The sequence below is a fragment of the Eumetopias jubatus genome, unplaced genomic scaffold (genome assembly GCF_037043125.1).
Source record: "Eumetopias jubatus isolate StellerSeaLion01/CBP00866 unplaced genomic scaffold, mEumJub1_p1.0 scaffold_12, whole genome shotgun sequence".
NCBI classification, from domain to species: Eukaryota; Metazoa; Chordata; class Mammalia; order Carnivora; family Otariidae; genus Eumetopias; species Eumetopias jubatus.
In genome coordinates this window covers 29,169,203-29,193,417 of record NW_028274818.1, presented here as the reverse complement: position 1 = coordinate 29,193,417, position 24,215 = coordinate 29,169,203, and the positions used below count along the sequence as shown (strand labels likewise).

Sequence of the window (24,215 nt, the reverse complement as noted above, 5' to 3'; positions counted from 1 at the left end):
CATGTCAGGAAGGAGAGGGAGGTAAGTCGTTCCTAATACTGCCTAGAAATCAAGGAAGGTAAGGACTTGGGGTCCCCTGGATTGGCAACAAGGTTGTGGGAGATACTGGTGAACGATGGGCAGAAGGCAGGCTGCATGCGGATGAGAAATGGGAACTAGGCATGAAAACGTGGATGAGGAGACAAACCGGGGAAGAAGTTTGGTCTTCAGGAATGCGCTAGACAGACAGACAGAGAGATAGACAGACAGACCTCATGTAGGTAGACAGGACGGCCGGAAGGACATGCTGTGAAGATGGAAACACCTCAAATGTGACCTGCAGACAGAGGGAGGAGGGGGCGAGGGGGAGACAGGAGACTGGCTGGGGGAGAATCTGAGGAGGGGTCAGGAGGGAGGAGAGCAAGAGACAAAGGGCGTGAGTTCCTCGCTTGGTGAGAGGAGCTGAGGGAGGGGCCCTGTGGCGGCAAACAGCAAGCTGTTGAGGGGAGGCGTGGGGGAAGGCGCTGGTGCTGAGGCTTGAGGAGAGGAGCCCCGGACAGAGCCCGGGACCACAGCTCTGCAGCCAGCGGGCGTCCCCCTGCCCTCACAGTCTGGGGCTTTGCCAGGGGGCTGTGGGGTGGCCCAGCGGTCACCGCAGCCACGGCCAGCGCCGGGCAAGCTCGGTGAGGAAGGAGTATCCGGCGAAAGGCACCGCTGGGACTTGGGGGGCTGAACTCGGCCTCTCGCTTGCCGGCTGTGTGAGCAGAGGTGCGCCCCGCCACCTCTCTGGGCTGCCACTGTCGCATCCTTAAAACCCTTTAACTACTTAGAGAAGACCTGCTTCGCGAGGCTGGGATAAGAACGAGATGGACATGGTGTGGAAATGCTTTGTACGTAGAATGTGCGAACTCCCTGGGCACAGGGGAGCGTGGGGCACTGGCGGGTGGGAGCCACTTGGTAAATCGTAGCCACTGGTACTCACTACCGCTTGGTGTGGGCGAGAGGAGCCGTGGAAACTGTAGATCTTTGATGTCCGAGGGTACAAACACTTGAGGGACCCGAGGCCTGTGTCAGCAGTGGGCTCTGGCCAAAGAGACATGGTCATAGCTTTAAAGAAGGTTGGCCTTGGCGTGACCGGGGATGCGGGGCCGTGACTTGTAAGGCCACCGGTCCTTCCTGGGGCTACGGGGCCCCAGGCAGTGGAACGGGCGGCAGACTTCCAGGAGAATCCACATTCTCCACGATGGGCTCCTCTTGGCCGCGTGCGGGATAACAATCCAGACGGCCCTTCCCTTCGGTCCTCCCAGGCCCAGGCTCCCCAGCCCATGAGCAGGGAATGGAATGGGGAAGAGGGAAGAGTGAGGAAAAAAAGAGTAGGAAACGTTTCCAAAAAAGGAGACAAGCAGGGGCCAGGTGCCAATTGTCATAGGCCTGGAGCCTTTAACGTCCTGCTGGTGGGAGTGGCCTTCTGCCAGCCAGACACTGGCACTGACAGGCCTATTTGAAAGACGTTAGAGGCTCCATCCAACTGTGCCTCTTGCTGGTGTGGAGAGGGGCCCTGTCAATCTACTTCTTCTTCTTTTTTTTTTTCTATAAGATTTTATTTATTTATTTGACAGAGAGAGACACAGCGAGAGAGGGAACACAAGCAGGGGGAGTGGGAGAGGGAGAAGCAGGCTTCCCGCGGGGCAGGGAGCCCGATGCGGGGCTCGATCCCAGGACCCTGGGATCATGACCTGAGCCGGAGGCAGACGCCTAATGACTGAGCCACCCAGGCGCCCCGCGTCAATCTACTTCTTCCCGACTTTTTGCAGTGGCTCCTGACCACCCCTACTCAGCCCATCCATTGAGCTGCAGAGAGAGCGTGGGGGGCCCCCGTGGTGGGCTAACCCTTCTCCGCCCCAGCAACCCCTCCCTCGCCATGGGACTTGCTAGGTCTAAGCCCACGCTGCTGCTGGGTGGGCCTTCACAGCCTGGGGGGGATCAGGGTCTCCTGGGAGCCCTGATGCAGGTCAAGGCTGCCCAGCGAGGACCTGAGGCTCCAGCATCCAAGGGCACTGGCCGGACCCTCTGGGGACCCTTGTCTTTTCAGTAGCTCTGTGGCTGCCACCTCCACTTCCTCTGGTGTCATCTGGCAGGCATCTGCCAGGGCCTGGCCGGTCTCCAGGACAAAGTCAGCATCAGCCGCCAAGGTGTCCAGGCCCCCTCGAACCAGAGCCTGCAGGGAGGACAGAGGCTGGGTGGGCTCTCCCGGGGAGCTGTCTCAGGGGTCTGCCTCTACTGGCCTGCCCAGGCGAGCCCAGGGCCAGCCCTTGAATGCTGCCCACAGCTCTGTCCCCGCCCCCACCTCACCTCTTGAATCAGCTGGGCTGTCGCTGGAGTCTGGCACCAAGGACTACTCTCCTTGGTCCTACGGCTGCGGGATGCTTCCTCAGGCAGAGACGCCGGGGTGGGGCTCCTCTTCTCCTCAGGCAGGGGAGACTCAGCCCTGGCACGCTGTTCCAAATGCACAAAAGTGAAGACCCCAACAGGGATGTTGGAGCCCACTGGGATCCAGTGAAACTCCAGCTCTTCAGAGGGAGCCTCTGCCAAGACCCACAGAGAGAAGAGGACCCAGGAGTGCGGCCCTTTCTGTTATTAATGGGCAAATTACGGTGGCCCCCTTCCTCTGTATAGAGTTTCTTCCCAGGCTTCTGCCCCATTACCTGGCAGGGGGCAGGAAATGCCTGGGATCTGGGCATTTCTCTCTGGGTCAGCTGTCCTTTGAGCTGTTCCACACAGGATTTGCTGTGGGGTCCTGTGGGCAATACAGAGCAAGGGCAAGAGGGGCTGCTGAGTCCCGCCAGGGCCCCTGCGAGCTCTCTGAGAGCCTCGGGGCTGTGGAAGGCATCCTAGGGGGGTGCACAGGCTGACACCCAACCAAGTCCAGGCCGGGCAGGACCCTGTGCTGTCCCCTGGCCCCTCTACTTGCCCTGGTCTCTGTCCTTGTGGGTCGGGGAGCGGGGTTGGTGGGGAGGGATCAGGGCCAGAGTTTGATCAGATCTGGTCAAGCTCTTTTTCAGTGTGTCCGTTTGTGCTTGCATGCAGAAGTGTGCGTGTGTGTCCTGTGTGCGTGTTGTGTGTGTTGTGTGCATGTGCGTGCTCTGGGGAGGCGAGCGAGTGCCCTCAAACTCGGGCATCCTCAGGGTTCCTGCTGTCACACACAGCGGTCTAGGACCCGCTGGGAGATTGCCAGACCATCTGCTGAAGGGCCCCAGGGCCAAGGGGTCAGTGTGGCCAGGGGCTGTCCTTCGGAGGGGGGGGCGCGGTGGGTGGGAGTCTCCTGGCACGCCCCCTTCCCACCTCACTCAGTTACCTAGATGGCTCCCTTCTCCTCCGCCTGGATGAGGAGCTGGCCCTGACAACTCTTCCATCCCAGGCCCAGCTGAATCAGGCTCCCAAGCCAGATTCCCCAAAGGAAAGGGGAGAGCCACGCTCCCCAGGCCGCTCTGGGAGGCTCAGCTTCTAGGGCGCACAGAGAAGACTGACCCAGGACCCTTCGGGGTTGGCCAAAGGCTCCTCCTCTGGCAGCAGGTGTCTCTGTCTCTCCAGGGAACTCCCTTTCGTAGTGGATGCTGAAACGGAAGCAAGGCTGGTGAGCCAGAGCAGGCTGCTGGTCCTCCCGCCATCCTGCCCCTCTGTGGCCCCTCAGGGTCTGGCCCCATCATTGGTGTCATCTTGACTCCAAAGCTGGTGCTCACCCCGCTCTCTGCCCAGCCAGTCCTGGCCCTCTAAGAGAAAGAAGCCAAATACGTCCCCTCCTCTTCTCCTTTGCCCAATGGATGCCCCTCCCTCACGCTTTCCACATTCTGTTCATCTTCTGAGGCCCAGCCCCAGCCTCACACCCTCTAGGACACTGGTTCTCAGCCTTGGCAGCACACTGGGTCACCTGGGGGCTTTAAAAACTGGTAGTGGCCGTGTCCCATCCCCAGAATCTGTGGTGAGGCCCCGTGCACTGCAATTTTGGAAGCTCTCTAGATGCTTCTAATGCTCAGCGGAGGCTGAGAAACATTGCTTAGCTCCATTCTAGGCCTTTCCAGCCCTTGGCGATCAGGACGCCTGCATTCTCAGGGCATTCTCATGCTCTTTGTGATTATTTGGTCACAGTCACGTCACAGGATACATGTCCCAAGAAGACTACAGTCCTTTCAGGGCAGGGCCCAGGTCTGGCGCTTCTGTGTCCCCACCATGGTGATCCAGGGCACAGGCACCCTTCCGGGCCTGGGGGTCTCTGAAAGGAAGGGGGTGTAGGCAGCCCTGGCCCGGGGGAATAGCTGCTCATGGGGCATCTGCCCTGTCCTGCCCATTTCTGACCGTGTGTGACAGCCATTCCAGGTCCTCCTATCTAGAACGGAAGCTCTTCTGGGACCTCAGCCCTCAGGGGCTAATTTCCAAGAGGCTCTCCCCCCATCCTGCTGTTTTTCATGGTACTTATGTAACCGCAGATTATATTTAGTCTACAGCTCAGCGTGGGAGAGAGAGGACCCACTCAGCAGTGAGATCTCCCTAGAACCCAAATCCAACAGTTAAACTTTAATTTCCCACAGTTTTTTTTGTAGTAACTCTTCTTGTAGTAACTCTCTTTTCCTAACCTACCACGTTCAATAGGTCCCAGCTCCTAGACCTGCTGCAGAGAAATAAAGGAACCACAGAGCATTTGTGCCGATGCTGCCCTCTGCTGGCTAAAGGAGTCTCTGCAGTCCAGGCCTGCGTCTTGCATTAAGGTGGAGGATGGATCCCAAAGGACACAAAGGCAAGCAAAAGGCAATCTATACATTTCAGAATGTCCCCCTCCCAAGAGCCTGGAACCCACTAACCATGTCTTCCCAGCCCTACCCCAGGGCCCCTACATCCAAAGCTGGCAGTTGCTGCCACTACCTGGAAAACACCTGCCTGTTGCTATGGTTGCTGTTGCCATAGGCGATGTTGGCGTTGGCATTGTTGGTATTGGCATGAGCAAGAGGGTTGGTGCTTGGATCTTGAGGGAAATCCTCCAAGAAGACAGGCGATTCCAGCTCTTCCATCTCTATCTCAGCAAACTGGAGGGGTCTCTGGTTGGCCATGACAGGGGGCAGGGAGTTGGTCCTTTCCAGGAAGTTGTCCACCTGGCCAAAGAGGCCTCCAGTCCTCTAGGGGCAAGGAGGAGAGAGTAAGGGCTGAGAGCAGTGATGGGGGGATGGGAACTGAGAGTGCATGGGCACTGCCATCCTGGCACGATGCCCTGGGAACAAGTGATATATTAGAAGACAGATCCTGTAAGGCCAGAGGAGAATGGACTGGGCTATAAGGTCAGAGAAGAGATCATGATCTCCCTCTTCAGAAAGTTCTCAATTGAATAGGGTAGACAGGACGCAACTAAGGAACTACATCGGAGACATAGACAGCCAGATAGAGAAATATGTTGTCATGGAAAGAGCACCAGATTGGGAGTCTGGAGAACTGGTTCTAGTCCCACGTCTAAAACTAACTTGCTAAGTGATATTGGATCTCTCCTATCATCTCTTCAGGTCACCGTTTCCTCAGGGAAAACCCAAGGGCATTCGCCACTAGGTGGTCATTAAGAACCCTTTAGTTTTACAGCGTCATAAAAAACACTAGACAGAGCTAAAGACTGAGGACCAGTTAACTGGAAGCAGGCAGGGCATTTGGTTTTGAAGGGATTCCAAGAGATGAATGTCAACTAGGGCTTTGGGGGAGGTGAGGACGAGAGTGAGCCTTGGTAGAGGAAGGGAAGAGAGTATGTGTCATATTTGACAACTCCAGCACCTTGGGTCCAGTAGGATTCTGTATTCCCAAGAGAAGTGGGCTGTGGGTGTCTTCAGTTTCCAAATTCGCCCCCTTTATGGCTGGGCTCCTGGCCCTTGTATCTATGGGATGTTGCTGCTCCCCATGCCTAGAACACACGGGGTGGTCACAGTCTTCACTTACCCGGAATATCCCTTCCTCCATCGCAGCCTCCACCATGGCTCTCTCCAGCTCCTCTTCCGCTGTCAGGTCTCCTGAGATGGTGCGGCGGATCTCTGGAGCTGCCTCTTCCTCAATGGTCCGCAGTCCAGCCTGGGGACAGAAGTGCAGTGACCCCTCCAGTCTAGTGGGGGAGACCAGACTGCTTCCCATGGCCTCGCTCATTCCTAGCCCCAGCTCCAGCCCCACTCTCTCCTGGACATTCAATGACCCAGGGCTCCATGAGGCCCTGCTCTGACCATCTGGGATGGTCCAAACCCTCATGTCTCCCAAGGAATCTCTTCTCAACCTTATGCGTGATTTCGCACCCTCCCAGGCCTCCAGGTGGAAAAATCTTTTTACTCAGTACAGTCTTCTAGACAAATGATCTCTTTTGATTGAACATGTCATTCATATAATTTTTTGAGTTGATCAAAGCAATGGGAGGACAACATCATTTCTGTGGCATTCCTGTCCAAGATGTGTATCCTAAATCTATCATGGAGAAACAGCACATGAACTCAAACTGAAGGATATCCTGGCGATCTTCAAAAGTGTCAAGGTCATGTCAAGGAAAGACTGGGGAACTGTTCTGGATGGAAGAGTCTAATGAGATATAGAAACTATGTGTGATTCTGGATTGGATTCTTTTACTATAAAGGACATTATTGGGACAACTGGTGAAATTGGCATGAGGCCTGAGGACTTGATGGTAGTAAAGTCTCAATATGTGTTTTTTTTTTTTTAAGATTTTATTTATTCATTTGACAGAGAGGGAGAAAGAGAGAGAGAGCACAAGTACCCAGAGTGGCAGGCAGAGGGAGAGGGAGAAGCAGGCTCTCCGCTGAGCAGGGAGCCGGACCTGGGGCTCGATCCCAGGACCCCAGGATCATGACCTGAGCCGAAGGCAGCCGCTTAACCGACTGAGCCACCCCAGTGCCCCTAAAAGTCTCAATGTTAATTTCCTGTTTCTGGTGGTTGCATTGTGATTATGTAGGAGCATTATGGAGGAGAATGCCCTTGTTGCATATGAAAATGCTCTGGGTTGATGGAACATTATGTTGGGAATTACTCTGAAATGGTTCAGGAAAAAAGGTGTTTGTATTATACCCACAACTTTTAAAATTGTGAGATAGTTTTAAAGTAAAAATTGCAAGTGAAATAAGTTTTTGAGCACACAACCCAAATGCATGTATATTTTTGAATTTGTAAATTGTGTGCATTATAATTAACACAAAAAATAGAAATAAAAAACAGATGAGATGAAACAAAGTTTTAAATTTCTTTGTGTACCAGTGGATCATTTTAAGCACTCAAATCTCTCTTTTGAACAAATCCCATTTCTTTTGGTTCTATCATCCAGAGATGGAGGAGCTCCTGGCTCTTCTCCTCACTCACTCTGGCTCCCTCCTTCCCTCTGTGCCTCCATCGCTGGCCTTCAAAGACATGAAGAGGGAGCTGGAGCCTGGAGACCTGGCTCAGTGGAGTCCCTTGGAGTTCAGGTTGAGCTTACCTGGATCTGTATGGTGTCCTTCTTGGGCCGATACCCATAATACTCTTCCTGGCGCTTCATGAACTTCCGGAAGTGCTCCTGGATGAGAAATGTGGCGTAGAACTTCCCTACAGTCACCTCATCATCTGCAGAGGAGCCAACAAGGGATGTCCTGAAGGTGGGTAAGAATCTGAACTGGGTTCATAGTGGGAGCCAGGGGTAGCCAGGGCCGGGCCATTTAGGACATTCCTCTCCTTGCTGACTTGGACAGTGGGCAGTTTCCATCCTAAGTCTAGTACCTGCCCTGATGGCCACCATGGGGTCTATCCGAGGTATTTACAAAGAGTCTGGGCTATTCTCAGATTCTCAAAGGGCTTCCTGGAGAAGTTCCTTGTCCCCTCTCCTCAGCTGCTTCTGGACTCTGGTCTCCCAAAGCAGCACTCACCTCCTATTGGAGGAATGACCTGGTCCAGGAGCTTCATGCTGGTTCTCTTCCAGATCTTCTTGATGATGGCCCTCAGCTCCTCATTGGCCTGCTCAAAGTTACCTGGGGGCAAGGGAAAGGCAGAGGCCGTCTAAAGTCACCCAGCCCAAGTCAATGGCACTTGACAAAGCCACCTAGGATTCTCTGTGAACACCTCATTCAACAAATGTTGGCTGAGGTTTTTGTTTGTTTTTTGTTTTGTTGGTTGGTTTTGGCAGCTGCTGTGCTGAGCACTGACCATGGGGGGAGGGCATCACCATCCCCCTGGGGAAGCCCAACCCTTGGGTCATGTATTCACGCCCCACAAGCCTTGGCACCCAGTGTTCAGAGTGGCTGCTTTTGAATGCTGTCTGTCATCTCCTGCTCTTCTCCCTTTCCCCTCAAAAGCCCTCAAATCCCCATGCCCTGTGGTCTTCCCAAGGACCCCCAGGCAGCCTTCCTGCTGCCCTAACTTGGTTTCTCCAATTCTTAACTCTTTGCCTTCCTCTCCTTGCCTTCCCAAGAAAACGTTCCCTGGGGCTGTCTCAGATGCTGGCAGAGGTCCTGATGGTCTTCGGGGATGGCTCTGGTAGAGCTGAGCCCTAAGTGACGGCTCAGGAACAATACCAAGACCCCCACCCTGACTCCTTTCCCTGTTCCCACCACGTCTGCCTTCCTGGCAGGGGGGGACCTGCGGGGTTAGTGGAACTGAGTGTGGACTGCCTGCCCAGTGCGACCTGAGGAGCTTCTCTGCCCCTGCCCAGAGCCAGACCTCGGGTGGCCCTCCCCTCTGTGCTAACACTGCCATTTCTCTGGCCCCATTCAGACATAGTTGTGTGGGAACAGATCCTTAGTGACCTTTGCCCTGTAGAGAATTTTCCAGCTCTCTCTAAGCCCTGAAAGGCATGAGAATGTTGTGGTCATGGTCTGAGGTCCTCCTTCTACTTTCCCCCATGGCTCTTGGTTCCAACCTTTAGCTCTGAGAATCTGGTAGAATCTGCACCAGAAAACTCATCCTCTGAGAGAAGGGAGGGGGCCGCACACCAGAAAGCCCTCACCTTCCGTCTTGATCTTGAGTGCCGTGCGGACCAGAGCGAAGAGTGTGGCATTGAAGGTGACCGTGCCATCGCTGTTCAAGGGCATGTTCATACCCACCAGCCGCTGTGAGGGGAGGGGCAGTGGCTGGCTGCTGAGTTGGGACCAGGCCAGGCTTGGCAGGTCATCCCAGCCTGGTCTCTGGACTGGGAGGGGATGGGACATGAAGGCTGGGGGTGTGGGTGATTCAGGACACCCTTCACGAGGGAATGGAAGGATGAGTTGGGGGGACACTGTTGAGACTTGAGGTCCTCAGGGAGGGACTTGGGGACCCAAGAGATGACTACTCTAAAATGACTCATCCAATCAGGCCCTCCCTCACCAGCCTCCCTGTCCCAAGGTAACTGAGCCTCTCCTTTCCCAAAGGCCACTCCTCTCTGGCAGCACTGGTTACCTTACATGCCACCCGGTGGGGGCAGAACTTCCCGAAGCCCAGAGGGGGCTGGATCCGTCTCAGCAGAGTCACCACATCCAAGTGTTTGATTCTGCCCCTGCAGGAGGACACATAGACTTGTACCCTCGCAGTCCCACCCAGAGCCACTCTCCCTGCTCAGAGAACAGGCCAAGGGGAAGAGAGCCAGGCCACGGGGGAACACTTACTCTTTTCCAAGGAGGTAAAAGCTGAGCTCACTCTTTAAAGAAGAAACAATGTTTGGGTTCACTATTGCCCACCACCAGGAATGGGCTGTTCTTTTTTGGGCAAATGTCCTTGTGAGAGCAGAAGTCCCTCAGATATGGGATCTCCAGGTCTAGAATCTGGACTTCATTTTCCCCATGGCAGAGCCTTCCTTGGGTTCTATTTGAACTGACTGGGGGGCTCTTGGGTTATATTAACAGAAGTAGAGGGTGTGGATCATTGGAGGTAGACCCTCACTTCCAGGGACTGATAGAGAGCTGGAGAGCTGTGTCATAGATTGTTGTAAGGATTAAATGAGATAATGTACGCAGCGGCTAGCGCAGTGCTTGACACCTGGGCAACATTCATCAAATAAGAGCTTATTACCTTTTTAGAAAGAATGTAAAGCAGTAGTGCTTCTCAAGGTTTAACATGCATACAAATGCCCTGCGGATAAGGCTACTAAGCAACGCAGTTTCTGATCAGTCAGTCTGGGGTGGGGCGCGGGGCTCTGCATTTTAATCAAGAATCAAGCTAGCGCGCTGTTGGTCAGTGGACTACAACTCTGACCAGCCAGGGCCTGTGGAGGTACTGAGTTCCCTGCTCCTGGATGTGTCCAAGCAAAAGCTGGATGATCATTTCCCAATAAAGTCAAGGGGTTTTCTGCCCTGGGAGGCTGTGGGATCCCTCCAACCCTAAGAAACTCCAATTTTCTGATCTGGAACCTCAGATAATGGAGGGAGAAGAAGCCCACTCATTCTTATGAAACTTGAGAGTGACTACATATAGGACACCAGGATGGGGTCTAGGATGGAAGGGGGGACAGTGGAGGGACGGCCCCACACAGAGCCTACAGACTGGACTCACTTCGCCTCTGGGTCATACTCTGCCCAAATGGCCTTGAACTCGTCCAGGTGATGAGGGCCCAGGATGGACCAGTCCCGCGTGAGGTAGTCAAAGTTGTCCATGATGACAGCAACAAAGAGGTTGATGATCTATAAGAGGAGAACCAAGGGCTCCCAGCATGGAAAAGCGGGTGATAATGGGGATAAGGTTGGGGGCTGGGAGGTGTCCACTGGGTAAGGGGGCCAGAGCTCCTTCCTCCCTGGGCCCTTCCTTGCAGCCCTTCTGAATGACCTACACCCCCCACACAAGCAACCTGTGTCACACCTTTCGCTCCTGCAGGGGCAGTGTCTTCTGACGGGGATCTTAGTGCTCATCCTGGAAAACCCAGCTCAAGCTCTTCCAGTCTCAGCCTCTTGCCCCCAGCCCAGAGAGGTGACCCTCCTCAGTGTCCTCACGGGACCATGTCCCATCACTGCCCTTGCCTTGTCTGTGTATAGCAGGTGTCCCTTTGAATGGCAAGATTTGCTTACGCATGGATTCCCCAGGTACCCAGTGAGCTCCTTCAGGGCCAGACTGGTGTTAGCATGTGTCTACCCTCTGCACTGAGCCCAGGGGCACACAGATGCTCACACAACAGTTTTGACCGAAATAGGAAAGAAGAAAGAGTGAAGGAGTGACAGCCCCATGGACACCACTGGCTCTTTGCCTTCCACATGTGACAGACAGCAGCCCCGGAGTCTGAGAATAATCTGCGCTCTGTTTCTAACCCCATTAGGGACCTCCTCTGGGACCCTGTTTCCAGGGCCTCATCCCCCTCACGGTGGGGCAACTTTCTCTTCAGAGGAATAGGAAGGGGCAAGTGGCTTTATTGGGAGCCCCTATCTATTTAGGACAGAGCCCCATTAAATTCTTTTGATTACTAATTGCGAATCAAAAAAGGTAAAACTTTTTAGCAACCCCTCTGGAGCATGATAAAGCCCTCAGAAAATCAAGTCACGCCCAGGATATGCGGAACAAGGGGCCATCTAACCAGAATCTCCTGTGTCCCGGAGGCCAATCCCTGAGGGACAGAAGCTGACAGGGGCGGGGCAGGGAGCGGGCAGGCTCCTCTCCTGGTGTCTCACCAGGAAAGCACAGAGCATGTAGAAGCTGATGAAGTAGTAGTAGGCGAAGTTGGTGCCACACGTGTACTCCTCACCCGGGGCGTAATCTGACTCAGGGTCACACAGTTTGCCGTAGCTGCAGGCCAGCAGGATCTCCTGCCATGCCTCTCCTGTCGCACACCTGGAAAAGACAGGATCCTGCTGGTGAGGCAAGGTCGCAGCACTGAGGCCCCACGGCTCCCGTGAAGAGACCTTTGGCCCCGTCTCCTGCTTCAGCGGGATGAGAGCCGGGGGGATAGGCCATACTCCACTCAGGACCAGCTACGTCATTTCTGGGGCCCAGTGCAAAATGAAGATGTGGGGTCACTTGTCCAAAACGGATTTTAAAAAATGGCATTGGTTGAGCAGTGGGGAGCTTAGCTGACTTCCAAAAGCGATTAAACATTTCAAGACGGGAACAGCAGAGCCTCAGCGGGTCAGGGCACGGGGCGCTCTGTAGCTACACCGGCCCCGGGGCCAGGAAGCCCAGGCCTTGCCTCTGGAGCAGAGTAGAGCAAAGCAAAGGCCAAGGGCAGGGGGTGGGGATGGGGTGGGGGCAGCGGGAGCCTTGAACCTGAAGAGCAGCAGCACAGCTTGTGGAAAGGTCTGGAAGTTGTTGTTGCGGTTTATTTGGGTCCCGTCCACCATGGCGATCTTACCAAACATCTGCAAATCACAAAAGGCTCCCACCTTGGGACCTAGATCACAGCCTCCCCTCAGCCCAGGCCCCACTGTCCTCTCCCACCTCACCTGCTCCCCTCTCTCACCCCTACCTCCTCCAAGTCCCCTTCACTGCGGGCCACAGCAGACCGGGAGTCAAATTAATCGGATTATTTTCAAGGTTGGGTGAAGTTCTTCCCATCAAGCCAAGGGGAAGCAGGAGGGCAGACGGCTTTTCCCAGCACAAGCCAACTTAGGGACTCCATGTGGGGAACGGGGGGAGAGGGCTCGCCGGAGGGTAGACTGAGGCCACCTGAGGCCCTTGTCATGTGGCCCCTGCTGTCCACCCACATGCCAAGTCTCCTCCTGGGTGGCTCCCAGCCCACCAGTCCTGTGGCCGCCGGGGATAAGGTGCCCAGCGTCCTTCCTCAGTCCTGTGTCTGACACCTTGGTGGCCAGGATGGAAGAGGCAGGGAGGGTGGAGGATCCAGCCTCCATGATGATTAGGCCTCTCTCGAGGGTCCCCAGATGCCCCTGTCACATGGCCAAGATCCCTCCTTTGACCTGGGCCCCCCTGTCTCTCACCTGCATGCCGATGACTGCGTAGATGAAGAAGAGCATGACGATGAGCAGAGCCACATAGGGCAGGGCCTGGTGGCGAGGAGGGAGGGTCAGTGCGCGGGGCTCGGCGCACCTGCTCGGCAGCCCGTCCCCTCCCTGAGCTCACTGTGCACCCCATGGCCACCCCGGGGCTCTACCCTGGGCTAGCCAGACGTCCCCGACAGCCTCTCCGGGTCCTCCGTGCCGACCTGGCCTGGAGCCTGGTCAGGCGGGCTGGGCAGGCACACCTGGAAGGACTTGATGAAGGTCCACAGTAGAGTGCGCACTCCCTCTGCCCGGCTCAGCAGTTTGATCAGCCTCATGACCCGGAACAGGCGAAAGAAGGCGCTGGAGATGCGGGCACTCTCGTCTGGGTCCTGCGGGCCAGCAGCCCCAGAGGTCAGTCTGGAGGTGGCATCTCAGAGGGGTAAGGAGCAGGTGGGGCGGGAGGGACAATGTGTATGTGCCGGGGAGATGTCCATGGCGGAGAGGAGCTCCAGCCCCACCTCATGGCCCCTGCTGAGCACTAAGTGCCCGATCCTCCTCAGGCTCAGGGCTCTGGGCTTGTTGGGCCAAAAGGAGGGACATGGGCCAAGCAGTGCGCTAAGCCCATTCTCAGGACAGGCAGCAGGGACTCGGCCCCGGGCCCAGTGAGGCTGCAGCCAGGCCCAATGCCTGTCATTCTGGGGCCTCCTGCCTCATCTCGCCTTCTCCTCAAACTGCCACTGAGCGGAGGACACTTTCAGTGCAGTTTCCCTAGAGCGTGGGTGCTCTGTCCCCGTCAATTCAACACGGCCACTCCACCACCCCACCCAGCACATGGCTGTCCTAAGCCAGGCAAGCCTAGCCTCAGACACCGGGATAACTCTGGAAGGGGAGAGCCCTGCCAGGCTTCCTGTGTCCCCAGAGACCTTGCGCCAGCGAACTGTCACTAAGGTCCTGCACCAGCTAGCAGTCACAGTCCTCTCTGGATGCTCCCATCTGGACGGAGGGTGCCAGAGAGACCCCTCACCCCGTCTCCCAGAGCTCTGAGAAAGCCACTGCATCCATGCACGTTCTGCCGCAGGGCCCCCGCCCCCACCCGAACCCGAACCCTCCAGGGCGCCTGCTCTAGGGAAGGAAGCCCTCTGGCCGGATCCACCCCATGCAAAGCCACGGCCAGGCCTGAGCATGCAAGCTGCAGGGCGGAGAGCTGGCGGGCGTGCGGGGCAGGCTCATGCAGCCCGGAATTACAACGTTCCCGCAGCCTCCACCCAGGCAATACAGTCCTCCGCTGGAGGCCAGGAAAGTCTGTGGAGAGAAGAGACCAGGGGAGGGGCAGGGGAGGAGAGAGAGGAGGAGGGACACGGGGGAGAGGGGGCAAGTGAGGAGAGGCGTCAGAAAGGACACACAGAAGAGTTAAAGAGAGAAAAGGAGCGGCAAGGGATGAAGACCCCAGGTGGCTGCCAATCAGGGGCGGGGGTGGGTGGGTGTGAGGACCAAGCTGTGGGAACAGTGAGGCAACAGGCTGGGGACAAGGGAGCAAGAAGGGGAGGGAAGACCAGATGGGGACAGGTCCCGTCCTGTCTCTGGGACGTGCCTACAGCTGACAAGGGGCCCAGGTTCTTCCTGCGTGTCTGGGTTATGAGATGCCGGGGACACATCCCTAAGGGGACACATTAAAGTGCTGGCCCATCACTCTGAGTGGGCTCACACCCCTGTATCTCCCTGGGTCCAAGGCGGCTGCCAGCTCCCTTGTGCCGCCCAGGCCCTTATGGAAGTCCCATCCTGCAGGGGCAAAGGCCCTCCGCGGGAGTCTGAGCCGTCCACAGCAGACGTCTCTCTGCCCCTGGCCCACGAGCATGACCAAGGCTTGCATCCCAGTGGCCAGGTTCTTAAGAGCAGGTGTTGCATGTGTGCAAGCAGCAGTTTTTCCTATTTACTCAGCTTCTCTCTTAGGCCACCCTTCAGGAGAAACCCTTGTCCTGGAGTCACGGGACAGGGGAAGTCGTTGTTTTGTCTTCCCATTATTTGTGGGTGAACTGGTTCCCAGTACACCGGTTTCCCCACCAAGCAACATTCTCTTTCCCCCGGGCCACTGGTTTTCAAGCCTGCCGACACATCAGAATCACACAAAGAACTTCAATAGATGCCTTCGCTGGGTTCCCCACCCAAGCCAATTTAGTCAGCTTCTAGGGGATGGGCCTGGCTTCAGACGTTTCAGTGCAGCCCAGGGCATTTTAATATGCAGCCAAGGATGACCACCAGTGTTCTAGACCTGCGCTGCCCGTATGGTAGCTTCCAAGCACATGTGGCTCTCTAAGTTACAGTGAAAATTAAACCAGATGAGAAATTCATTTGTTCATTTGCACTCGCCACATTTCAAGTGACCAACAAACACAAGTGCCTAGCAGCTACTGTACTGGATGAAGCAGAAGATTTCTATCATTGCCGAAAGTTCTAACAGACAGTGTTGCCCTAGTCTGCTCCCTGGTTTGTATGTCAGGAATAGAAATCAATATCTAAATTTAAAGCCTTAACATGACTTCAAAGAAACATTGCTGGTATCTCTGCTCCTAAAAATCAAATAATGGCCGACACCCTCTGGGTCCTCCACCCCCAAAGAATTGTTCCGATTTACCCAGGCTTCCTCTACAAGGACCCCAAACCTCAAGAAGTAATTACCTTTAATTTGGGCTGTTTATTTTGGCTCTTTAGAGTTCTCCTAACTTTGCTTTCAAACCCTGGGGCCTTTGGGATGCTATTCCCCAGTGGAAACTGAACATAGATGGAAATATACAATACCCACACACCCACGCACGCACATGTGCACACTGGTTCTGCCCAGGACCCACCCTGCCCTTCGTCTGCCCCACCCTCTCAGGATCTGAGCAGACAGAGTTCTGTCATTGTCTTTCTGTACATGGGGGTGAACAGGATTCCCAGGCCAAGCCCTCCCCCAGAGAGTCCGCAAGGCAGCCAAGTCCCCGGAAGGTGCTGTTCCTGCCAGGGCTGAGCCTAAAGGAATCGCAGGCTGAGGGCTTCTTCCTCACAGGCTCCAGACTTTTCCTGAGCTGTCCACCCCCCCACCCTGCCCCCTCTCAGGTGCCTCTGATGCCAATCCTCTTCACCTCCCCACCCACCATAGGCTTCACGCCTGGGCTGGCAGAGTCTGAAGTGCTTATCATCGGGCCAGCAGGAAGTTCAGAAGGAAGCCCTGTACATGGGGGAGGCTCTGGCTTTGGGGCTAGTCCCCAGCCACGCCTGAACAGAAGCCCACCATGGCCATGGTTAGGGTGGCTCAGAAGGCTGAGTGCTCTTCTCCACGCCCGTCCCGGGATACAGCTCAGCAGGCACTCTGCCCAGAGGGCAGCCGTCTTTTGATTTCAGCCTCTGATTCTTGGATCTCTTCTTCCCTGCCCCCTGCTCCCCTCTTTCACCCTGCAGTGACCCCGCCCCCCCCCCCAACACCCAAGCTTCAAATCTGCAGGGAGGCCAGCCTGGAGAGTTCAGCTTCGAAGATCTCAAACACAGACCTCTCTGGCTGAAACCTCCTGCCTGCCCCCAGCGCTGTTTCTCACTCCACCCCCGGGGGCCTCATCCCCTCCACCCCACTTCTCTTGGTCCAGCTCCTGGGGCCATATGCCTCCCCGCTCAGCCTGGACCCTTGTCCTGCCATTTTGACAATGCCCTTGTTTGCACTAAGATGCTCCATGCAATGTGCCGGCCCTCAAGACCACATCTGGTGTCTGGTCCCTTTCCCCAAGCTCCTGGGCCGCCGAGCATGACTCCAGGGTGAAACTGAGTTCACTAGGCCCACTCCAGCCCCATCATTCTTCCTGCAGATGGATTCATCACATCGGCTAGTCCTCAAGAGTCAGTTCCCACCCTCATGCCCACTGTCCTGTCCTCCCTTTCAGTGGAAGGTTCGGCCGGCTGCCTCGGACACTCCCGTGGCTGCCCAGGATGAATGCCCTCTTCCCTCCTCCCCACACCCCTGCTCCCTTGCACCCTTCACAAGTCTTATGGCCTCTGCTCACGCCCTTCCTCTTCCAGTGGTCTGACTTGTGTCCTTTGCTGTCACCCCTGAAAATAATCCCTTCCTCAACAATCTCTTCTCATGTTGTGAATTTCTCCTCTGCACTGGCTCTGCCTGTAGTCTCCCTTTCCCTGATCAACACCCGCCACTTTGCAGCAACTATCTCTACTGAACTCCTTGCAAAAGCTGTTTCCTTTGCGCTTGGCCATTTTTTCTCACTTTCTGGTCACTGACTGCTCCATCCTTATCATTGGCTTCAACCCCACAGTCTACCCTGCTCAATGGACAGCTTCTTTATCGCAGACCAAGTGGCTTTGCTGGCTTGAACTCTGCAGGAAGCTCAACTCTGCAGCTGGCTGGTCCCACCCGAGGCTTCAACTTCTGTGCATCAGACACCAGCCCCTGTGGATGGAGCTGCGCCCCCAATGGATGCAGAGCGACACTCGGCCCCTCTCCTGCATTTCCAACCACTCACTACCCATTTCCACTTGTGTACCCAGCACCCAAACCCACAGCACCAGAACAGAATCACGGTGAGTGCTCCCTCCAAGTCTTTCTTTTTGGGAGGTGCTGAGTCACCCTGACTCCTTCCTTCCTGTGGCCCTAGGTCACCAAATCCTCTTGCCTTTGAGCTTTTCTGTTCCTCGCCTGCCATCTGAGCCCCAACTCTCATTGCTTCGTGCCCATTTGTTTTGCTTCCCCTCTTGCTACCATGGATAAACTGTGGCTTTCTTCAATCCAACTTCTCCCCTGGGACACTGGGTCTTAAACACTTTCATTTATTCAAAGGCTTTGCTCCTATAGTTATATCCTCACTACCAGATATTTGCAGAGCCTAAGGATATGCCGTCATTCCTCCCATTTTCTTTTCTTTTCTTTTAAAGATTTTATTCATTTATTTGACAGAGAGAGAGATAGCGAGAGAGGGAACACAAGCAAGGGGAGTGGGAGAGGGAGAAGCAGGCCTCCCGTCAAGCAGGGAGCCCGATGCGGGGCCCGATCCCAGGACCCTGACATCATGACCTGAGCCGAAGGCAGACGCTTAACAACTGAGCCACCCAGGCGCCCCTATTTCTCCCATTTTCAAGGAAACCCTCCTTGGCTCCACATTCTCCCCCAGCCTCTATCCCATTTCTCTCTGTAGAGAGAAACACCCTAAAGGAATTGCCCCTGCTTGCATTCTTTGCTCTCCTTCCCCGGTCCACTGCAACCAGGCATTCTTCCCCATAATTCCACTGAAACTGCTCTTGCCAAGGTCCCCCTTGATCTTCCCATTGCCAAAATCAAGTCAATGCTTGGCTCTCATCTTCCTTGACTTTTCTGTTCTCCTTTATCTCAGGACCTTCTCCCACGACTTTAAATACCATCTTCAAATTTAGACACCAACCTGCCCTAACCTCTAAGCTCGACTCATAAATCCCAGCCTACTTGGTGTCTCCATCCAGATGCCTCGTAAGCATCCTAAATTACCGCGTCTAAAACAGAAATCTTGGTTTCTGCCCCACACCTGCTTTTCTAGCAGTTTCCTTATCTCAGTAAACAGAAGCTTAATTCCTTGGACAAAAATCCTTGTAGTCACGTTCAGTTTGTTTTTTCCCTCTCACTCTAAATCAAGGCCATGTGCAAATTCTGTCAGCTCAACCTCCCAAACAGATTGCCACAATTCCTGCTACATCCACAGCTAGCCACCAAGTCACCATCACCTCTCATGGACAATCACAACAGCCTCCTGACTGCCCTCCCTGGGCCAGCCCCGTGTCCCCGACAGCTTGCTCTCAACACAGCAGCCGGGGGATCCTTTTAGAACTAAAGCCAGACCAGGTTTAAGCCCTCCAAGCGGCTCTCAACTCTCTCAGGATAAAATGCAAGATCGTAACCATGGCCTTCCAGGGACTAGGCCATCTGGCCCCCGGCCGTCTGTCTCTGAACTCATGTCCAGCATTCTCCACGCCAGCCACGAGGGCCTCCTGCTGTCCCTCAAACTCAGCGCCTTTGTACTCACTTGTTTTTCTCTCCCAACTCTCCTAACACCTGCACGGCTCACTCCTTTGCTTTATTCACGTCGTCACTCAAATATCTTCCTGACACCAACCCTTCATTCCCTTCCCTTCTAAGCTTTTATCCTGCTTTGTTTTTCTTTGGAATACACACTGGACCTACCTGCCAAGTTAGAGATCTTTTATTGTCTGCTTGCCCCCATGTTCTTGTTCATTGCTGTATCTCTGGCGTGGGTAGGAGGTACTCGACAAATACTATGTGATAAGTAAATAAATGACCTACTCCCTAACTGGGTGCTCTCATTTTAGTCATTCTTACCTCTTGCCCCTTGCCTCTAGATTAATTTTTTTAGAAGAATAGCTTTAATCCTTCTACTGCTCGGTTCAAACACTTCCTGTGACTTCCCATTGCCTGCTACATAAAAGCCCAGGCCCCCTTGCCACCCCTTCCCTCTCTAGTCGTACCCCCTCTGCCCTCCTCCGCATGCTCACATGCTTCTGCAAAACAGGACCTCTCAGTGCCCTGAATCTTCTATCATTCATCTCCTACTCCGTGCCCCTCCTACAGCAGCCTGCCTGTGGTGCTTGCTCTTCCCTCCGCCTCCAATCACCAGCTCCCCTTCCTTCAGGACCCACTTCAGTTTGTGCAACCTCCGTGAAGCCTTCCCTGACCACTCCACCCAGAGAAGACCTTTCCCTTCCACAACAGCTCTTGCCTTGGGCAGCCTGGACCATGGATTATGTCCGCCTGGAATCTGAGTTGTCTGTCCGTTCTGTAGGCTTGTGGCTCCTGTCATTTCCATCTTTGTAAGTCCCCAGGGTGCCACGCTGCATACACGGTGGGTACCCCACGCATTTCTGGGGACCGAACAAGGGCCTGCACCCCACCCCAGTGATGGCTCTGTTTGCCTGATACTCACGTCGATTTCACTGAGGATGACGTCGATGATGCTGCCGATGACAATCAAGAAGTCAAACACATTCCAGGGGTCTCCAAAATAGCCCTGGGAAGGACAGCGATGGGAGAATCAGGGGGTGAGCTTTAGGGGGAAGGAGTTTGGATGGCCAGCAGGTGGTGGTGGCCCCCAGCCGAGGTAATGCAGAATAGCCAAGCCGGGCCAAGGTGGGGTACATGTGGCTCTACTTTCTACCAGGGCTCCCTCCTGCCCCCACACCCCCCTACCTCCTCTCCCTTGGGTTCTGTATTTCTCTCCCTCCAGTGCATGATGTGGTCAGAGGGGAGGGAGAGAATGGTTGAGAACTCAGGATTCGGGGTCCTCTTTTTCATCCTCCCCAGCTCAAAGCCCTGTCTGGGGCTCGATGGTGTGGACCTGCCAGGGGGTGGCCAGGTGGGCTGGGTGCAGTGGGAGTGGACTGGGGAACCAAAGGCACAGCGAAATACTCCCCCAGCCCTGGGCCTCTTCTTCAGAAGCTGAAGGGGAGGCAGGGCACATAAGACAAGCTCAACAGAGGGCGCAGGAAAGAGGCAGCCAACACCTATTATCATCGCCAGTTCTGGCAGCCTGAATATCTTGCATGCCCTGTGTCTGGAGGTGGAAATGGGCCAAGGAGTAAGCAGAGTGGGAGCAGAAGTGCTGGACGAAGGAGCCCTTCAGTAGAACAAGACCGGGGTGGGGGTGCTCCATGAGAAGGCCCCCATCCCACCAGGCTCCACCTGTTCATCTTGTCCTGTATCCCAGGGCTCACCCTGGCCTTGAACGCCATGAGCTTGAGGACCATCTCCAGGGTGAAGATGATGGTGAAGGCCACATTGAGGATGTCCGAGATGTGGTTCATCTCCTCTGACTGGTTGTAGTGCTGTGGAGAGGCACAGGAGAGGGGGCTGCAGGGCCTGGCTTCCCCGCTCTGCAGGCTGCCCTCCCAGAGCTCCGTGCTCTTCCCAGGCCACCCGCGTTCCTCTTCCTCGGCCTTCCTGCCCAATTTCTTTTAAAATCTCAGAATACTAGGTGCCTGCTTTAGCCACCTCCTGAACTCCACCAAGTCTGATGGATCCCCCTCTCCCCCGAAGAGATGGTGCAAGGAGGAGGCAAGAGTCCTGCTGAGCAGGCTGGTCCACACGCGGGCTAACAAGGCCAGAGCTCCCTTCCAGATCTGTTACGGGACGGCCAGGAGGAGAGGCCCCCCCCAAGCAGGGCTCTGGGACAGGTTCCATCTAGTCATCCGAGCACAGAACCAGGAGAGAAGATCACTGGTTCTAGAGCTGGTATTATCAGCCACTGCTGGAATACTGGTGGACCGCTGAGCTCACCAGGCTGACTATCTGCACACTGCCCCCCACCCCCTGCCCCATGACAGCGAGGCAGTCGAAGCAAGAACCTCAGCCCCTGTGCCCCACCACTGTGGTCCTCCTTCAATATATTTCCTTATAATATTTGCCAGGAATCTCTTGCTCTTTTTGGAAAGTTGACGAAATCCCACTTTTCCCACAAAACCTTCCCAGATAGTTGAGAAGGATCTGGTGCTGCCCCCACCCTACCGTGTCTTGGCAGGACTGCCTAAGTCTGTGCCCAGTTCAGACCCAAACTTGAGCCACTGCTCACGAGCCTCTGGAGGACCTGGGCCTGCTGGCTCCGTGATTCCTTTTCCATGTCCTCATCACGGGGCAATGCGGAGTCCCGCGGCTGGGTGTGTCTCAGAGAGCCTAGCTGCACAATTCTATTTATACAGGCCTGACGGGATCTGATGCTTAATTAAGGTTTGCTAACGATGCTGCTGATTATGATATTGTCTATGCTCAACTCCTAAGAGACACCTGTTCTGTGAATATTAAATCCATTTTTCTTGAGACCGGAGCCAAAATGCCAACCAACTCCATCGTCCACATTTGCAACAGCAGAACATAAACCAAGAAGGCACTCTCTACTTCCTACGCTGCTTTGTCCTTCTGCTTAGCCATCTCCTGTTTACAGAACTGTGTAGCTATTTGTATGTGTGAATTCCTTCTTAATAAACCGGTGGGTGCCTGGCAACAAGGCCTGGGCCCGGGGTGCTTCTCTTTCCCCCCATGGCACCTCACCGCACAGTGCCCGGCACCTAGCAAGTGCCAGGAAAAGTATCGTGGGGGGGGCAGGAGAGAGGAACCCTGTCCTACCCACCTCCCTGCCCCAGTGCCGGTCCATCAGACTCTTGTCTGCCGGGGGGGCCCTTACCTGCATGCCTAGGCAGATGGTGTTGAGCATGATGAGGGCAAACATCAGGTATTCGAAGTAGGAGGAGGTGACGACATACCACACCTGGTACTGGTATGGGTTTTTGGGGATATAGCACCTCAGCGGGCGGGCCTTCAGGGCATACTGCACACACTGTCGCTGAGACACAACACCAGAGGGCGGGTCAGCACAGAGGATCCCTCCCTCACTCTCACACTCACATGCATGGGCTGGAGGGCACCCTGCATTCTGGTCAGCCAGGAGCAGCTGTGGCCAGGAGCTCGTGGCCGATGGGCTCTGCTGGCCTGTTTAAGGGAAGAGTCCCAATGGGCCCTGGGCTCCCCTGTGTTCCCGCAGCCTATTTCAAACATGGCCCTAGCCCCAGCCAGGGCTCTGAAGGGCCTCCTCAGGGCACGATGAGGGTTCCATGAGTGGACTCCCACACCACCAACTTGTGTTGCTTCATGTTGGGGATGGGTCGGAGATGGGGTAGAGTGTGTGGAGGCTGGGTCTGGGCATGAAATGGAAGTTCTGGGGGTCATCCTTGGCCCCAGGACGTTCACGGTCCAGAGCCTAGGGCTCAGGCTGGCAGAAGGCCGGCTGGAGCTCCACTCTCCACCTCAGCCCAGGTACCTGGTTCTTATCCAGCTCACAGTTCTTGTACTCAGTCTCCCCCTGCTCCTGGAAGGTGACGATGACGAAGCCCACAAAGATGTTCATCATGAAGAAGGCAATGAGGATGATGTAGATGATGAAGAAGATGGCCATCTCCACCCGGTTATTGTAGACGGGACCCATGTCCTCCTTGTATGAGTCTATGGCCTGGTAAAGTAGCCTTGGGATGGGCAGAGAAAAGTCTGGGCTGGACTGGGGTGATGAGACAGAGTGTCAGGCCAGGAAGGTTGGGTTTTACCCCACTGGCCATGGGGAGCCAAGGGAGCTTTCTGAACCATCAAGCGACAGGAGAGAAATTAGGACCACGCCAGAAAATGCTGGAACAGGTCCTGGAAAGGGCCCGCTTTTCAATGGGATGCCCCATCTACCCTAATCAATGAGTAGGGCTCCCCATGTGGGCAGAGAGGCCTACACCTGTTGGGGGATGAGGGACATTTTGTCAGCACCGCCAGGTCAGGATGTCTTCGGGGTGGCCAGTCAACATACTAGTCCTCCAAAACCTCCGAGCTGGTGGGTCTGTTGAGCGCTTACCACAGGCCTGGCACAGCGCAGCAAGGGCTGCAGAAGGGCAAGACGGCTCCCTGGCACTGCCCGCACCGTGCCCGTGTGGGACCCAGGCCCCAGCCCTCACTCACTGAGGCCATCCCTCAAAGGTGGACACCGTGAAGAGTGACATCATGGCCGAAAGCACGTTGTCAAAGTGGAAATCGCTGTGTATCCACTGGCGCGGACGCAGCTCCATCTGCGTGGGGTCCCCATGCTTGTACACGTAGTAGTAGCCCCTGAGGTAGGGAGGCTCAGTCACTCCACTGTGCAAGGCCAGGCTGCCTCCTCCCCACCCACGTCCTCTGGGCCTGGGCAGTGAGCGCGCAGGAGAAATGAAGGCCCAGACAGGGGACCAGAGGAGACACTGCTGGGCACTCCGTCACCTCAGTTACCCAAGGAAAGGCACTTTAGGACACCCCTGCTGGGCCTAGGGGCTCAGGTTCCCCAGGTCCGCCTCACACAAGGTCCCCCATCCAGTGGCTGTCCCACCGTGTGCCCTCAGCCAGCAGCTCTCAGCCCACCTGCACTCCTTCTCCGTCATCTTGGATAAGTCATTGCAGCTGAAGAACTTCCCCTGTGTCCCAAGAAGGAGGGAGGAAGGGAGGGAGGGACACACATGGTCACGGAAACCTCATTCCACGGGCTACGGGGAGGTGACTGGTGGAAGGGAGAGGGAAAGGCAGGGCGTGTGGAAGGAGGAGACTGTCTTTTTCTTTCAGAGGGGGCAGGACCCCAGAATGGTCTTTCTCCTTCCCCGTCATCCGTCATCCATTCCCTCAGCTACCCTGTGGGCTTCCCCACCAGGCCTGAGGCTACCAAGGCTGGGAAGCCAGTTGCTTAGCAGGAGCCTTGGCTGCGAGCCCCAGGCCGGGCCTGAGGGGAAGGGAATATGTATACAGCTTGGCCCTGCTCCTCCCTCAGGCAGACCCCCGTC

At 55.5% G+C, this 24,215-nt stretch overlaps 1 protein-coding gene across 2 annotated transcripts in view; it reads right to left on the bottom strand.

Moving 5' to 3' along the window:
- Positions 1 to 1,945: 1,945 nt before the first annotated feature.
- Positions 1,946 to 24,215, bottom strand: part of CACNA1S (calcium voltage-gated channel subunit alpha1 S) — a 67,755-nt gene continuing 45,485 nt past the window's right edge. The window contains exons 23-44 of one of the 2 annotated variants that reach the window (XM_088017123.1): positions 23,803 to 23,855; positions 23,371 to 23,517; positions 22,694 to 22,895; positions 22,061 to 22,219; positions 20,598 to 20,708; positions 19,811 to 19,894; positions 14,109 to 14,165; positions 13,124 to 13,252; positions 12,861 to 12,926; positions 12,190 to 12,281; positions 11,598 to 11,757; positions 10,495 to 10,622; positions 9,406 to 9,502; positions 8,975 to 9,077; positions 7,899 to 8,000; positions 7,475 to 7,599; positions 5,947 to 6,075; positions 4,894 to 5,147; positions 3,508 to 3,593; positions 2,685 to 2,776; positions 2,332 to 2,475; positions 1,946 to 2,197 (exon numbers count right to left, since the gene is read on the bottom strand). In XM_088017123.1, the coding sequence (XP_087873249.1) occupies positions 1,946 to 2,197; positions 2,332 to 2,475; positions 2,685 to 2,776; positions 3,508 to 3,593; positions 4,894 to 5,147; positions 5,947 to 6,075; positions 7,475 to 7,599; positions 7,899 to 8,000; positions 8,975 to 9,077; positions 9,406 to 9,502; positions 10,495 to 10,622; positions 11,598 to 11,757; positions 12,190 to 12,281; positions 12,861 to 12,926; positions 13,124 to 13,252; positions 14,109 to 14,165; positions 19,811 to 19,894; positions 20,598 to 20,708; positions 22,061 to 22,219; positions 22,694 to 22,895; positions 23,371 to 23,517; positions 23,803 to 23,855 (2,772 nt within the window). The remainder of the gene's footprint in view (positions 2,198 to 2,331; positions 2,476 to 2,684; positions 2,777 to 3,507; positions 3,594 to 4,893; positions 5,148 to 5,946; positions 6,076 to 7,474; positions 7,600 to 7,898; positions 8,001 to 8,974; positions 9,078 to 9,405; positions 9,503 to 10,494; positions 10,623 to 11,597; positions 11,758 to 12,189; positions 12,282 to 12,860; positions 12,927 to 13,123; positions 13,253 to 14,108; positions 14,166 to 19,810; positions 19,895 to 20,597; positions 20,709 to 22,060; positions 22,220 to 22,693; positions 22,896 to 23,370; positions 23,518 to 23,802; positions 23,856 to 24,215) is intronic. The other variant, XM_028120206.2, reaches the window with a different exon arrangement.